Genomic DNA, 12,606 nt, shown 5'->3' on the forward strand with positions numbered 1-12,606 from the left:
AGTGCAGCAGGAACCAGGCAACTGCGTGGTGGAAAGGCCATTTCTCTTGGTACAATTGTTTGTTGACTTTGAAACAGCTTCAGAAATTGGTGCTGGGTTTCAGGCTTTTCTTAGTTGGGTGGGTGAAATGGCCGTCAACAAAATTCTTCCATTCATGACCATCTGTGTGTGGAGGACAAAACGAGCCGGGATCTGCAGCGTGGAGAGGAGAGCTCATCTTTTGAAAAGAATGGGTGGACTATTAAAGCTTTTTGCTGAACTCTCTGTTGCAATAATGTCCCTGATCTGTTCAGAGAGAAGTCTGTGTTGCAGACAAGCGAAGACCTTTTTTTACACTCGTTAAATGCCTCGGTAGAAGAAACTATATAAAGCAGTTGAGTGTAATGATTTTCTTACAAATTACTAAGCATTTAGTTGATTTTGCTTGTTTGAAATTCACCTGTTCTTTCTTTAGTGTTTAGTCTAATTCCCAGCTAGGAATCGGCACTTTATTTTTGGCTTTGTTTCTTCAAATTGCCTGGTTTAAGTGAAAATAGTGTAAGGGCACACAGTGTGTAGCGGGGAAATACTAATCCGTTTTGAGCTTTCCAAATACGGGGTGATTCAGAACGGGCTGAATTCAGAAAGTACTGAACCAGGGGCTGCCTGCCGCTCACTGCAAACAGTTAATTCTGGCACGGAGTGGCAATGTTGGGCTGTCAGCAGCCCCGTGCGTTTCCTTTGCACGTGCTTTACCTTATATCCCTGCGCTGAAATTGAATTTCCCCCTGGTTTGGATAGGGAGGAACAAGCAGAAGGGTCCTTCTTTGAGAGATGGGTGTTTGTAAGTATGTGCCTGCTTCCCCGCTGCGTTTCTGGTGGGTGGGATGGGTCACGGGGAGGGTTTTTTTTTTTTGTTGTTTATGGAATAATTGTAGGTGGCTAATTGGAGATAATTGTTTATGGATGATGTAGATAGGACCCGTGTCGTTTGGTCTCAGGGATGTGCTAGTCCAGAGGGGAGGTACGTGCGGGCAGTGCAGGACTTTTCCATCGGGAAGATTCGCTTCGTGAGAGAGTTTATTAGGGATGTAACTGAATTAACAGATTTACTGAGTTCCTAGAGAGCAAAGTGATTCAGTGTGAAGAGCTCATCCAGAATGCCCTTGTGGCCATGAACACAAGCTCAGCCTGAGCGGAGGCTGAGCTCATCCCCAAATCCAGCCTTCAGCTCTGTTGCTGAATTTCTAAGAGACTCTCAGGCTCGTCTCTGCTCAGGGCTTTGCCAGAGGCTGTGTTGGAAAACTGAAAGTAAGATTGACTGGAGAGCAGCTAGTTTTGAAAAATAAACTTGTGAAGTGTGTTTTGTATAAACAAACAGCAGAGTCCAATTCAAAAGAAGATTTTAAAGTGGTTCCCCCCACCCCTGGGAGGGAGTGTGAGATGTTGGCTCAGAAGTAGCTTTAGCTGGAGAGGTGCTGTTATTTCCTCATGGGTTTCTGGCCCTACAGATGTGTCACCAGCGGCTTTGTCACCCCAGTCTTTCTGCAGATATGGCTGTGGATAAAACTGCAGAGAAGCATTTCCCAAAACGTGGAGTGGGGGCACCGTGGTTTGGTGGCGAGCAGGTTTTCAGGACCTGCTCTGGCAGCATGTTATACAAGGGCAGAAGTGAGTCAGCTCCCAAGTTCTTAAAAAAAAAAAAAACCAAACCCAAACCAAACAAACCAAAAAAAACCCCCACACCAAAACCACCCCCCCTGGATTTTAAGAATGCTGTGAAAGGCGAGGTGTGCGAGCTGTCCTGAATCATGAATCATGCCAGTGCTGCCTAGAGCACAGCTCGTGGAGCGACTGCTTGGGTGGGAACTGTAATGCTGCTGCTGTTCGGTGGCTTCATTGGTGGCTCTTGGGTTCAAAACGAGGTTTGTTTTAGTAATTCGGCAGCTGACCACGTGTTGTTCTCACCTGCAGGGACTTTCTGTTAACCTGAAAGGAGACTTTTCAGACTTTCTCATTGAGAGGGATCTTCAAGTCTATTCGGTTTTGGAAGCTTGTTCTTTTGTTTTCCAGCTATCCAAAGAGGAAGGAAATGAAGAAAAGGCAGAAGATAACTTAACTACCTTGTTTCCTGGCCAAAAAAGGAGGATCTCTCATCTTGTCAAACAAGGAAATGTAAGTGCAGAAGCAAAAATTTAGTTTCTTTAAAGTGAGGATTTTCTGTCCTGTTACGGCACTGGAAAATGACGCAGTCCCAGGTTCAGGCAGTAGCGCGTGGGTCGTTTGCGCTGGAATCCCTCTATGTCAGATTTCTTTCCTCCCCTTCCTGATTTCTGAAAAACGTGGGTAGGCATCTGTTACAAATGGCAGCAAAACTCTAATGAGCTTTCATAAACCCAAGGGTAAGCTGTGGAAGAGTAAATGGATTCTGCAGCTTGTAACTCATTGGGATAGATCGAGATGTTCATTTTTCTACAATATAGCTTCATTCAATCACTTAGATAAAAATTAGCTGGACACAAGGTCAGGCTGTGTCTGATGGTACTTTTCTTTGTCTTGTGGACCTAAAAGATGGCTGTAGGAATTTTGTCAGATGTTTCAAGCCATTACCTTATATCTGTTCTGAATCAGCCAATATATCAGCATTATCTTGTTTGATACTCTTCTGCAATTGTGAAAATACTTTGAATACAGAGGAGAAGAATGAAAAAAAAAAAAAAGGCAAGGAAGGCATTCAGATTTTTTTATTTCTTTCTTGCTGGGATTCTAATTCATGTTTTCTCTGAGGGTTTAATGTGTTTCCCTCCAGGTGCTGAGCACAGATTAGTCAGTTTTATGTTCCAGCAGAATAAGAGTGGAGACTTATGCACTGATTTGAGCTGGGTAGTCCAAATTAATTGTTCTTCCTTTCCTCTCTGCCTAGAAAAGGTTTCTTTGCTTTTAATAATTTGAAGCCCTGAGGTCAATACAACGTGTTTTACTTAACTACATATCTTCAGCCAGTTCGTGTGTTTTGATAAGGGCCCTTTCTTCCAAAGTGAAGAGATAAGAGACTGAAGCAAATGGGTTGGAAATTCATTAACTCAAATATTTATTGTAAATAGGCACCTTTTAGACACGTACAGATCTTTAAATACGTTTTCTTAATGTGACAGTTGATCCCAAAATGCTTTCAAAAGATGTGAGCCCCGGTACAGCCATTGCATGGGCAAACAGAGCCGACGTGGAGTGCTCAGCACTGCACCGGGACGTACGGTCCCTGGAGTATCTCAGCTCGGCGCTGCTGCCAGGTCTGTTCAGGAGGTGCCGTAGGACCTGATCTGCTGCTTTTACGTGCAGAGTTGAGGCTCGTGCTTTGCTGCGTCCCTCCAAGTCGCGTATTTGCTCAGTCTTGCTTGTGATTTATAGCTCAGGGACTGAGCAAGCAGAAGGGGAGGGAGCTGAGTTCTAGTTTAGTTGCCGGGGGAAATGGTGGGCCAAAGGAATTGAAGGTGAGGCAGAAAATGAGTGTCCTATCCTGCTCGGAAGTCTGTAATTATGATTTAATGGCTGACTGCGCTCAGGTTGGTATCCAGAAGCTGGTGTCGGCATCAGAGACCAGGAATGCAGGAGGTGCCAGCTTGCCCCCAATTTGCGGTCTGAGAAATGCCATGTTACAGACGGGCTGTGCGAGCGCACCCTTCTCTGAAGACATTTCAGGAGGGAAGGCCTGTTTCTCAGATTTCAAAGGTTATTCAGTAGTGTGGAGAAGTGTGTGCTACTGCTGGTTCTTTTGTACTTCTGCTGCTAGAAAACTTCTCTCTTTGCTGACATAATTTCTGGCACCTTTCCTGCAACCTAAATTTGGACATCAAAGAAAATGTGCATGTGTAACTTGTTTGTGCTAGTAACAGTTGAAGCAGTGAAATGCCTCCAGAAGTAGGCAGGGGCAAAGCCTGTTTAAAATTCAGAGCTCGGTTTATGTAATGCTCTAATCCCATAAATACAGATATGTGAGACTTTTAAGTAGTTACAGGAACTAGAGACCCGAAACAAGGCTGCTGAGAGGTGGGGAGCTGCTGCAGTGCGAGAGGAGACGGTACTGGTCCTTCAGCATGGGAAAGACAGAGAGGGAGAGAGCTGTAAAACTCAGCGTCGTGTAGCAAAGGGGAATGGAGAGCAATTGGCCACTCTTTCATTGCAAGATAAACTAAAGAAGCGTGCAGTAAGCAGCACGGGGCCAGATGCATTTTCTACTGCAGGACAGTAGAGCTGAGAGTATTGACGGTGTCCAGAAGTGGGTTAGGCACAGTGATGGGCAACATCATGCCATTAAACAAGCAGTTCACGTACCACCTACCAATTTAGGAACATGCCAGAGCGCTGGGAGGCCTTGCCAAAGGGCAAATCATTAACGTCGTGCTAATGATGTTAACGTGATGGGTGACTATAAATATTTTTGTTCGGGAAGACGGTTGGGATCTTCCCCTCTCAAAAACCTGTATTTGCGAACAGAGAGGGATTGAGGAAAAGAGACCTTTTCTTGAGTGAATGGAAGCCAGAGGGGGGATCGAGCAGGGGAGCGTGCTGGCTTAAACCCTTTTTGTCTGTGCAGGCAGAGGTCCCGAGCAAGCCCGTAATCCGGCCGTACCGTCCCCCCACCGCTCAGGAGGTCTGTTACCAGAGGATCCAGCTGGCTCAGCAGCAGGCGGCACAGCTGGCTGTGGCCGTTCAAAAGGCCTCTCTTTCTTTGCCAGGAGAAAAGAGGAGGATTGCTCACGTGCCAAATGTAGCCCTTTCCGCAGCAGCCAAACAAAGTAAGCCAGCAGCATTATTCGTGATCGGCTGTCCTGTCCTCCCCCCTGTTAATAGACGCTGCCTTCTGTTTAAACTTCTCCCGAGCAGATGTGAAACTATCAGGAGATGTGTAGCGTTGGCCATGACTTGAATCTTTGCTGATAGCGACCAGTGGAATGTCTTTCCTCTGAGAAATTCCGTCCTGTTCTGAAAAGCAACAGACTGGACGTACAGCCCTGTTCCTCAGTCTGTCTCACGCAGCCTTCCTCGCTTCAGCCTCTTCTTTTTTTGTTTCTGCCTTGGAGCATGTTTGCTCCTCGTTCCTTCTTCCATTCAAACCTTCAGAGGCAGCACGAACAGGGGGGGAAGTACTAATTAATGCTCAGAGGTATCCCTTTGTAGTTGGAAGGACTCAGAGCTGACGTGATGGGCAGTTAGTGCGTTGTTGCTGACAGGGTTACCTCTTTAAGCTCTGCTGACTCAGTTACCCCGAAACAAACAGAAATGAGGCACGTTTCCTGGCAGAAGGTTCCCTCATCCTTGCCTGGAAGGTGGTAAAATTACCCAATTTGTATCCCTTCCATTAGAAAAAATCGCAGCTTGCAGCATGGGTCTTTCATAGTAAGTTCATTCTGGCAACGTGAAGCCCAGTGGTAGGATTTCTACCTAAATATGTTTTCTGTTTCTTGCAGGCCTCGTGAGTAGTAAGACGACGGTTGCTGGCAGGAGTGTCACACCTTCCAATGACTCTGAAGCACCCACCCTTTCTCTGAAGGCTTGCACCTTAGCTGGGATGGCTTCAAAGACCACTAGCACCATCGTGCCGAAAAGGGTAGCGCACGTTCCCTCCTTACAGGTAAGAGAAATTTGAAATCTTTCAGGTCATTCCCCATTGAGGGTGGTACGTTTAACTGTGCTGCTCCGAACTTAGCACTCTCTGAAGAGCGGTGTTTTGATTAGCTTGATTAAATGGGTTTGTTTCTTCCTGGGGTTTTCCTCGATAGCATTGTATAAAAAAATTAAACACTTGAGGGGTAGGAGCTTAAAAAGATAGAAATACTTAAGTGCTGCTCTGATCTCTTTGAATATTGATCACTCATCTTCAGTTTGAGTCGTCTGTTGTGCTGTCTGGCTAGGTGTGTAGCTCTTTGTGTCAGGGACTCGGAGCCTCTCGTGCTCAGAAGGCACGGCTGGATCAATGGCCTGCCCGGGCTTTGTGGGCCATACCGAGGATGGTGATTACGAATAACGTCCCACAGTGACCTATATAGTTAAAACGTGGTCATTTAAACTTCATGCTGCTGTTAACGTTCGAGGGGGAAAAAAAAACATTTTTTTTTTATTGTTCTGGGATACTTGCCCAGCCTTTGGGTACTTTTGCTCTGAGGTCCTCAGCAAAGAAGTCCCTCCTTTCCCTGTGAGCACTGGGGAACGTGTTACTTGTGAAGACAATTCAGAATAGAGTTCCTCACGTAGCAACGTGTGGAGGGCATAAGAAGCTGTTTGCCGAAGTGGATGGCAAGGAATGTGGTTAGTGCCAGGACTTGATTAAAGGTATCTTTGTTGATATCTTGTGTCAAGATATGTCATAACATACTCTGATTATTTCTGGAGGAGTGAAAAGTCATTTTCTTCCTTCCCCACCCAAAAAGCCACTGCAGTAACATATAACTTGAAGCTGGTTAAATATATAAATATATAAAAAATAAATATATATAACTTGAAGCTGGTTAAATATATAAAAAAACCCAACTGAAAGGATAAAATATTTACCAGTGTTAACAGAGCTGCTTAAGGGTATCATATTAGAGGTCGAGAAAATATATGTATGTCATGAAAAGGACCAAATCCCCTTGAACAGAGCAGCAAAGTGGATGTCTCATGAGGAAAATAAGGACTCTTCCCGTTGTGACGGGAGCAGTTGCTCCCCTTTGAACATGCCCATATCTTCCATAGAGCTCTTTTTATTACAGATTGCTACAGATGGGTTGCTTTATGGATATTTCTTATGGATATGGAGAAAGACTGACAAAACAATTGGGTGCTTTAGAGGTGAACTGACAGTTCCTTCTCCAAAAACGAGGCAAATTGTGTTGATTTGGTGGATAAACTGGTGTTAAATGGAAAAACTGCAGTGGTAGGTTGTAACTTCATTCAACGTGCATGAGGAAGATGTCATTCAATTTAAGGGGGAAATCCTTTCAGGAGCATCACGATTGGAATTAAAAAAGGAAGGAAAAGCCCAATGCAGTAAAGTTACAGGAATCCCACAGAAAGTGTGGTGATTTAGCTGGCTACCAGCCTGGCAGGAGCGGGCCTCCCGTTCTCTCTTCACAGCCACAGTACGGAAAAGAAAACCACGTCTGTTGTGCGCATAACTGGTTCCATGTGTTCACGTCTCCAGTTCCAAGCGTGGCACTTGGTACCATCCTGATCTTGAATCCCTTAACGTAAGTGTCGTCATTTTCGTGGTCACGAATGCTCATACGTGTAAATGTAGTGCTGTGACTAATGCCGCTGGGAGTCCTTGGCTGCTGGATGAGTTGCACAATGAAACACGGTTGTTTTTTTGAAGTAGTTCAAATACTGAAGGTGGCATAAAAGCTTCAAGTGGCATTTTTAGTACCAAAAATGATGTATATTCTGTTTAGCTTTGGGCAGATTTTCAGAAAGGAAGTCACGCCACTATTAATAACATAGCAGGAAATGTGAGAGCCTCAAAGCAATGTACTACTTAAACCCTGAATAGCCTCTGTCTCTCTCTCTCTCGTCTCACCTCTAGAGCGCCAGCTTACAGAGGCCTGTTATTCCCACAGAATTTGGTGCTAAAGTCCCAACAAACATTCGTCAACGATATCTCAACCTCTTCATCGATGAGTGCCTGAAATTCTGCTCTTCTTCCCAGGAAGCATTTGACAAGGTCTGTACTGGTGCTTGCTTCTTATGAATAAACTCTGCAGCAGAGAATAACACGGCTGAGACCTTCTAAAATTGCAGCAAACCCAGAGAACTCTCTTATCCACACACCGTTCTGTAGAGGAGACTGGCATAATTCCACACTGGGCAACAGAAAGTGTAATTCCGGGGGGGGGGATGGGGTTTCCAGTAGGAAATCCCATCTTCCCCTGCATTCGGAAAGCTCGCGTGATCTTTTTAATAAAGAAGAAGGGACTTCGGGGAGCGCGTGTTATGGTGAAGCTGGACAAAAGGGCCGCTTGTTCAGGTACAGCAGCAAACACCTCCTGGAATCGAAGTGTTCAGCAGAGGTGTTTGAGGTAGATGTAGTTGGTAAAACTTGCTGCTTGCGATCTGCAAGGCTTTTAAGGAACCTCCTAGCAGTAGGAAATAGTACAGTAGGATTTCCAAAAGCAGAGTTGAGAAAGTAACGCATTTTATTGGAAAACCTTGGCCGTTAATGTTAGATGGGTAAATACGGGACGTCGTGCGGTGTGTTTTGTAACCAAAATAGATGCCACGAGGATTTCTTTTGTGGGATTTTGCCTTCACAGCTTCCTAGGGGGAATGTTCCCGTCGCATCCAAGCAGTGACCGTTTGCCAAACTTCCTTTTCTTGCCAGTTAAGATCTTGCGCTGCCACCAAAGTGGAGAAAATGGCCTTTCCCGGGCAGTTCCAGAACTGCTTTGTTAATCTCTCAGGGAAGGTTTCCCATGAAAATGCTTCTTCCAGCACTTTGTTTAAAATACAATTATTTTCTTCTCTTGCTCTCCTAGGCGTGCCCCAGAACCGGTATATATTTGTGCCATGTTCTTTATTGCTCGATTCCTTGACAGGCAATTTTTTTTTTTTTTTTTTTTTTGCTGTCATACTTGGATTCTGTACTTTAAGAGCCAAACGTTTCTTTTCTCCAAAAGCAGCAGTGGAAAGAGAGTATGTAGTAATGAATTGCCTTGTTTGCAGGCTCTGTCGGAAGAGAAGGTGGCTTATGAACGTAGCACCAGTCGCAACATCTACCTGAACGTGGCAGTGAACACTTTAAAGAAGCTCCGAAGCCTAGTGCCCAATTCCCCGTCCAGTACGAACAGTACGTACCACGTTTGTGGTTTAATAATCGGAGCCCTGCTTGGATTAGAAGCCGTGGAGAGGAACTTGTTGAAAAGACAGACCCATTTCTCAGAAGCATTATGCTGAAAGGCAAACAACTCCAGTTAGCTTTTTATAGTCTGGCAAGCTTTAATGGGCCTTCAAGAGGCAAGTCCTGCAATGCTTTGTTGGCTGTCTGAACCTAAATGGAGATAATGCCACATGGATTATTTTTTTTTTTTAGCACAAGTTCTTTAAAATGAAAAGCCCCGCTAATGGAGTAACTTTCACATGATGCCTTCAAAGTGATAGACTCGTCCATCACCGCAGAAATCTGTTACACACATTAAGCTTCAAGAGAGAAACGAAGAGGGTTAAGACATTTCATTATTGGCTCTCGAGAGGGTACATTAAACAATCAATTTGTGCTGTTCTTGTGAATTTTTTTTCCCCAGTCTCTTCCCTTTTCTCCCCTCTGTCTTCATTACCTTCATGGCCATTAGTCAGAGCGGCTGAACTTGGGAGGCTGGCCTTTAGGAGAGGGCTGCCAGTTAATGATTAGTAAAAAGCACCTATCTGCCATTATCTGATGTGCTGAGCATATTCTAGAGCTCCGAAGCTCCTTTCTAAAGGAAGTTGAGAGATTCAGTGTGGGAGTCTGGTCTGCGGGGAGCTAAACAACAAAGCTGCTCGCTGCGGGTGGGTGATCCCACCGTGCAGCACACAACTGGGTCGAGTCGCTTCTGTGCTTAGTCCTTTCTTGCTTTTGGCAAGGAGGAGGGCTTGCTGTGTGGAGTAAGCAGGTAGAGTTACCAGAGTTTCCAGGGGAACTGTAAAAATGTCCTTGCTGCCCTTAAGAAAAAAAAAAAAAAAAAAAAAAAAAGTTGCTGTGGGCTGTCGGTGCGAACAGAAAGCTCCTCATAGTGCTGGAATGAGAATGCTAGGCGAGCACCACCTTAGCTGTGCCAATTTCTGGAGCAGAGCAAGAATTCAAGAGGAATAATGCAGTCCTCCTTTTGCCGATGTGTAGTAGCCCAAACTGTAGGGCTGAAGTCACTTACTCTTACTCAGCTGGGTACCTGATCTCTCTCCTGTTTTGCTTCTTCCCTCTTCTCGCTGCAGAGACGAGTAACAAGAAAGTGGTGTCCCACGAAGCTGTGCTGGGAGGGAAGCTTGCTGCTAAGACAAGCTTTACTCTAAACCGGTCAGGGAGCTTGAGAGCAGAGGATTTAACAGGTAAGACCCTGCTCCTGCGAGGCTGTAACCCGTAAATTCTAGCTGGAGGTATAACGCTGTGACTGGGGAGAGCAGGATCTTGCTGATGCGTGGAGTGCTGTGATTTATCTGTGGGCCAGTGTTATGAGTTCTTACCTAACTGCAGTGCCGTGCTGCAGAGTCGTTCGGTGAATGGTACGCCGCTCCTCAGCGCCTTCCGTGCTTCCCCGCTTTGGGCTGTGTGTCCACTGATGTAGTCCACGTGGCTTTGATGTAGCATCAGTAACTCTTCAGAGCTGTCTCTTGTGCTTTGGGTATTACTGACTTTTGGGCTTTTGTTTTTGTCTGGATTTTACTTTAACTTTCTTGCCCTGAAGCAGTACTTTACAATGTGCCTGTCAGATTAAAAGGCAAACTTACCCATATCTCCATCTGCTCTGCAGGGCTCGTTTTCACCTTTTACGAATGTCGTAATAAGGTCATATCGTAGCCAAAGGATTGTGCCACAAGCATTATTCATGTTGGCTCAAATCGGTTATGGGTATTTTGGTTGCCAAGAGATGTAGGCAAATTGTCGAGGAGATCAGAGAAGAGATGGGGAAGCCACGGAGCAGAAGGAATTGACATGGAGAAAGCTTAAAAGGGCCTGTATAGCTCAGCTGAGCAACATCAAAGGGAGCGCAGCGATATTGGAAGGGTTTAACATAGCAGCGAAAGAAGAGATATTGAGCAGAGTGCAAGAAGTTATCATTATTCTGTGAAATGAAACGAACAGCCTGAAATCAGCAGCAGGAAGAAAGCTTCTGATAATGAATTTTTTAGCTAGCTGTGGGTGGCCTTAGAGGGGTATTCTTTGGGCTGCGTTACAAATTATCAGTTAAAGCATTTAAAACATGAAAATGGGAGAAGGCTCACATTGGTAACAAAAAGGCCTGAAGATGGACTCTTTGGAGGAATGCTGTTTCAGCTGCGTTTTCCAAACTTAATGCTGGTTATTGAAGAGGTTAAAAATCAGCTTGTGCACCAATGATGAGATTTTTAAATAAAATACTGCCCTGACACCTATTTCCGTGCCAATCCTAAACAAAGGCAGTGGAAGCAAGTTCAAAATAGTGGGAGCCCCTGCCAGGAGGCTCGATAAAGCAAAAAGCAGTAAGACAAACCAGCCCCTACTTAAGTGATCTGGCTTCAGCATTGTCTTTGTGTGCAGGAGCCGCCTTGTACCGGCGACTAAAGGAGTATCTCATGACTGAGGAGCAGTTAAAGGAAAATGGTTACCCAATGCCTCACCCAGAGAAGCCTGGTCGTGCTGTCCTCTTCACTGCAGAGGAGAAGAAAACGATTGACTGTAAGCTCTGCTGGCGCTTCCATTCCGCAAGGTTTGCTAGATACATTACAACTGGAGACGCCGGTCCTGCTTGCAGATGGTCTTTTTGCATAAAGACGTTCTCGGTCTCAGCGTTGGAGCCATTTGCTCCTGTTGTGATGGGTCTCCTTGGCTGTGACCGCTGTCTCTGCAGGCCAGCCGGTCGCGGAGGAGAGGAGCGTGGTTGCAGAAGTCTGCTGCCTTTCTAGAGGACGAGTTTCTTCAGCTTGCGTGTCATGAGCGTGTTATTTTTGACACAAGGTTTATAGTTTGTGGTGCGTGGGGCTGTGAGGCTGAGTGAGGTTTCTAATTGCTGCCAAAGGATATGAATTGGTCCGCGTTGCCTCCCTGGACGAGCTGCCTTCGGTCAGCCCCTGTGAGGGCACGTCTTTTGCTCTTGCTCACTCAGTGCAGGTTTTGACTCCAACTTCGTTGCACTAACCTGGAGGCCGCCTGCTGCTGTGCCAAGGGAATTGGTTGGAGAGGGGCTCCTGTTCAGCATCTGATGATGCTCTTCTCTTCCAGGGGAAGGATTTTTTTTGTGTGTCTCTGTGCCTATGAACTGCTCTTAGGGTGGGATATGGACCGACGTTGGGCCAGGCTGGTTTTGTGGTGGGTCGTGCCTTGCTGGTTTGGATTGCAGAGTTTTCTGCTTGATCTCTTGATGGCTCTGGGCCAAGTAGTTCCCAAAAGCCCTTTTTGCAACTGGACAAAGCGATCCCCCAGGTTTCTTCAGCACAGGGTGGGGTCCTCTTCTGTCTGAATTGTCTGAGCTCCTGTAGCAGGATTTATGCTTCTCGGACGCTGATTAGAGCAGGCTGGGATGCAGCAGGGATGAAACACGTACTTAGGGTGTACTTTGAGGTGCCTTGCCACACTCCTCTGAGCGTCTCTTTGGAGAGACCTTGCTAAAGTGTGTTAAGTGCTCATCCATGTTAACACCTTGTGTCTACATTTGTCCCGTGGTTGCTGAAGCAACCTGTATGAAAGCTCTCTTGCATCAACACTGTCAAGTACTGTATTTGTTAAAAGCCTTTTCTCCAGTTAACCAGCCAGCTCCTTTACATGATTCTGAGATCGTGTTCCTGTTTCTGTAGTTTCTGCAGATGTTGCAGGATCTTTGCATTTGTTCTTAACTAAAGCTATGGCTAGTCTGTTAATGCTGCAGCCACGGTCAGTGGACAAAAATGGTCTAGACTGGTGTTATGCAGAGCTGGGAATGTGCTAGC

At 45.7% G+C, this 12,606-nt stretch overlaps 1 protein-coding gene across 1 annotated transcript in view; it reads left to right on the forward strand.

The window, feature by feature from the left end:
* Positions 1 to 12,606, forward strand: part of REXO1 (RNA exonuclease 1 homolog) — a 42,079-nt gene that overhangs the window by 18,188 nt on the left and 11,285 nt on the right. Inside the window, exons 3-8 of the mRNA XM_082495243.1 lie at positions 2,053 to 2,154; positions 4,574 to 4,775; positions 5,448 to 5,611; positions 7,538 to 7,675; positions 8,674 to 8,797; positions 9,919 to 10,032. Coding sequence (XP_082351369.1) covers positions 2,053 to 2,154; positions 4,574 to 4,775; positions 5,448 to 5,611; positions 7,538 to 7,675; positions 8,674 to 8,797; positions 9,919 to 10,032 — 844 coding nt within the window. The remainder of the gene's footprint in view (positions 1 to 2,052; positions 2,155 to 4,573; positions 4,776 to 5,447; positions 5,612 to 7,537; positions 7,676 to 8,673; positions 8,798 to 9,918; positions 10,033 to 12,606) is intronic.

This window comes from Vanellus vanellus (genome assembly GCF_965231255.1).
Source record: "Vanellus vanellus genome assembly, chromosome: 25".
Classification (NCBI taxonomy): Eukaryota; Metazoa; Chordata; class Aves; order Charadriiformes; family Charadriidae; genus Vanellus; species Vanellus vanellus.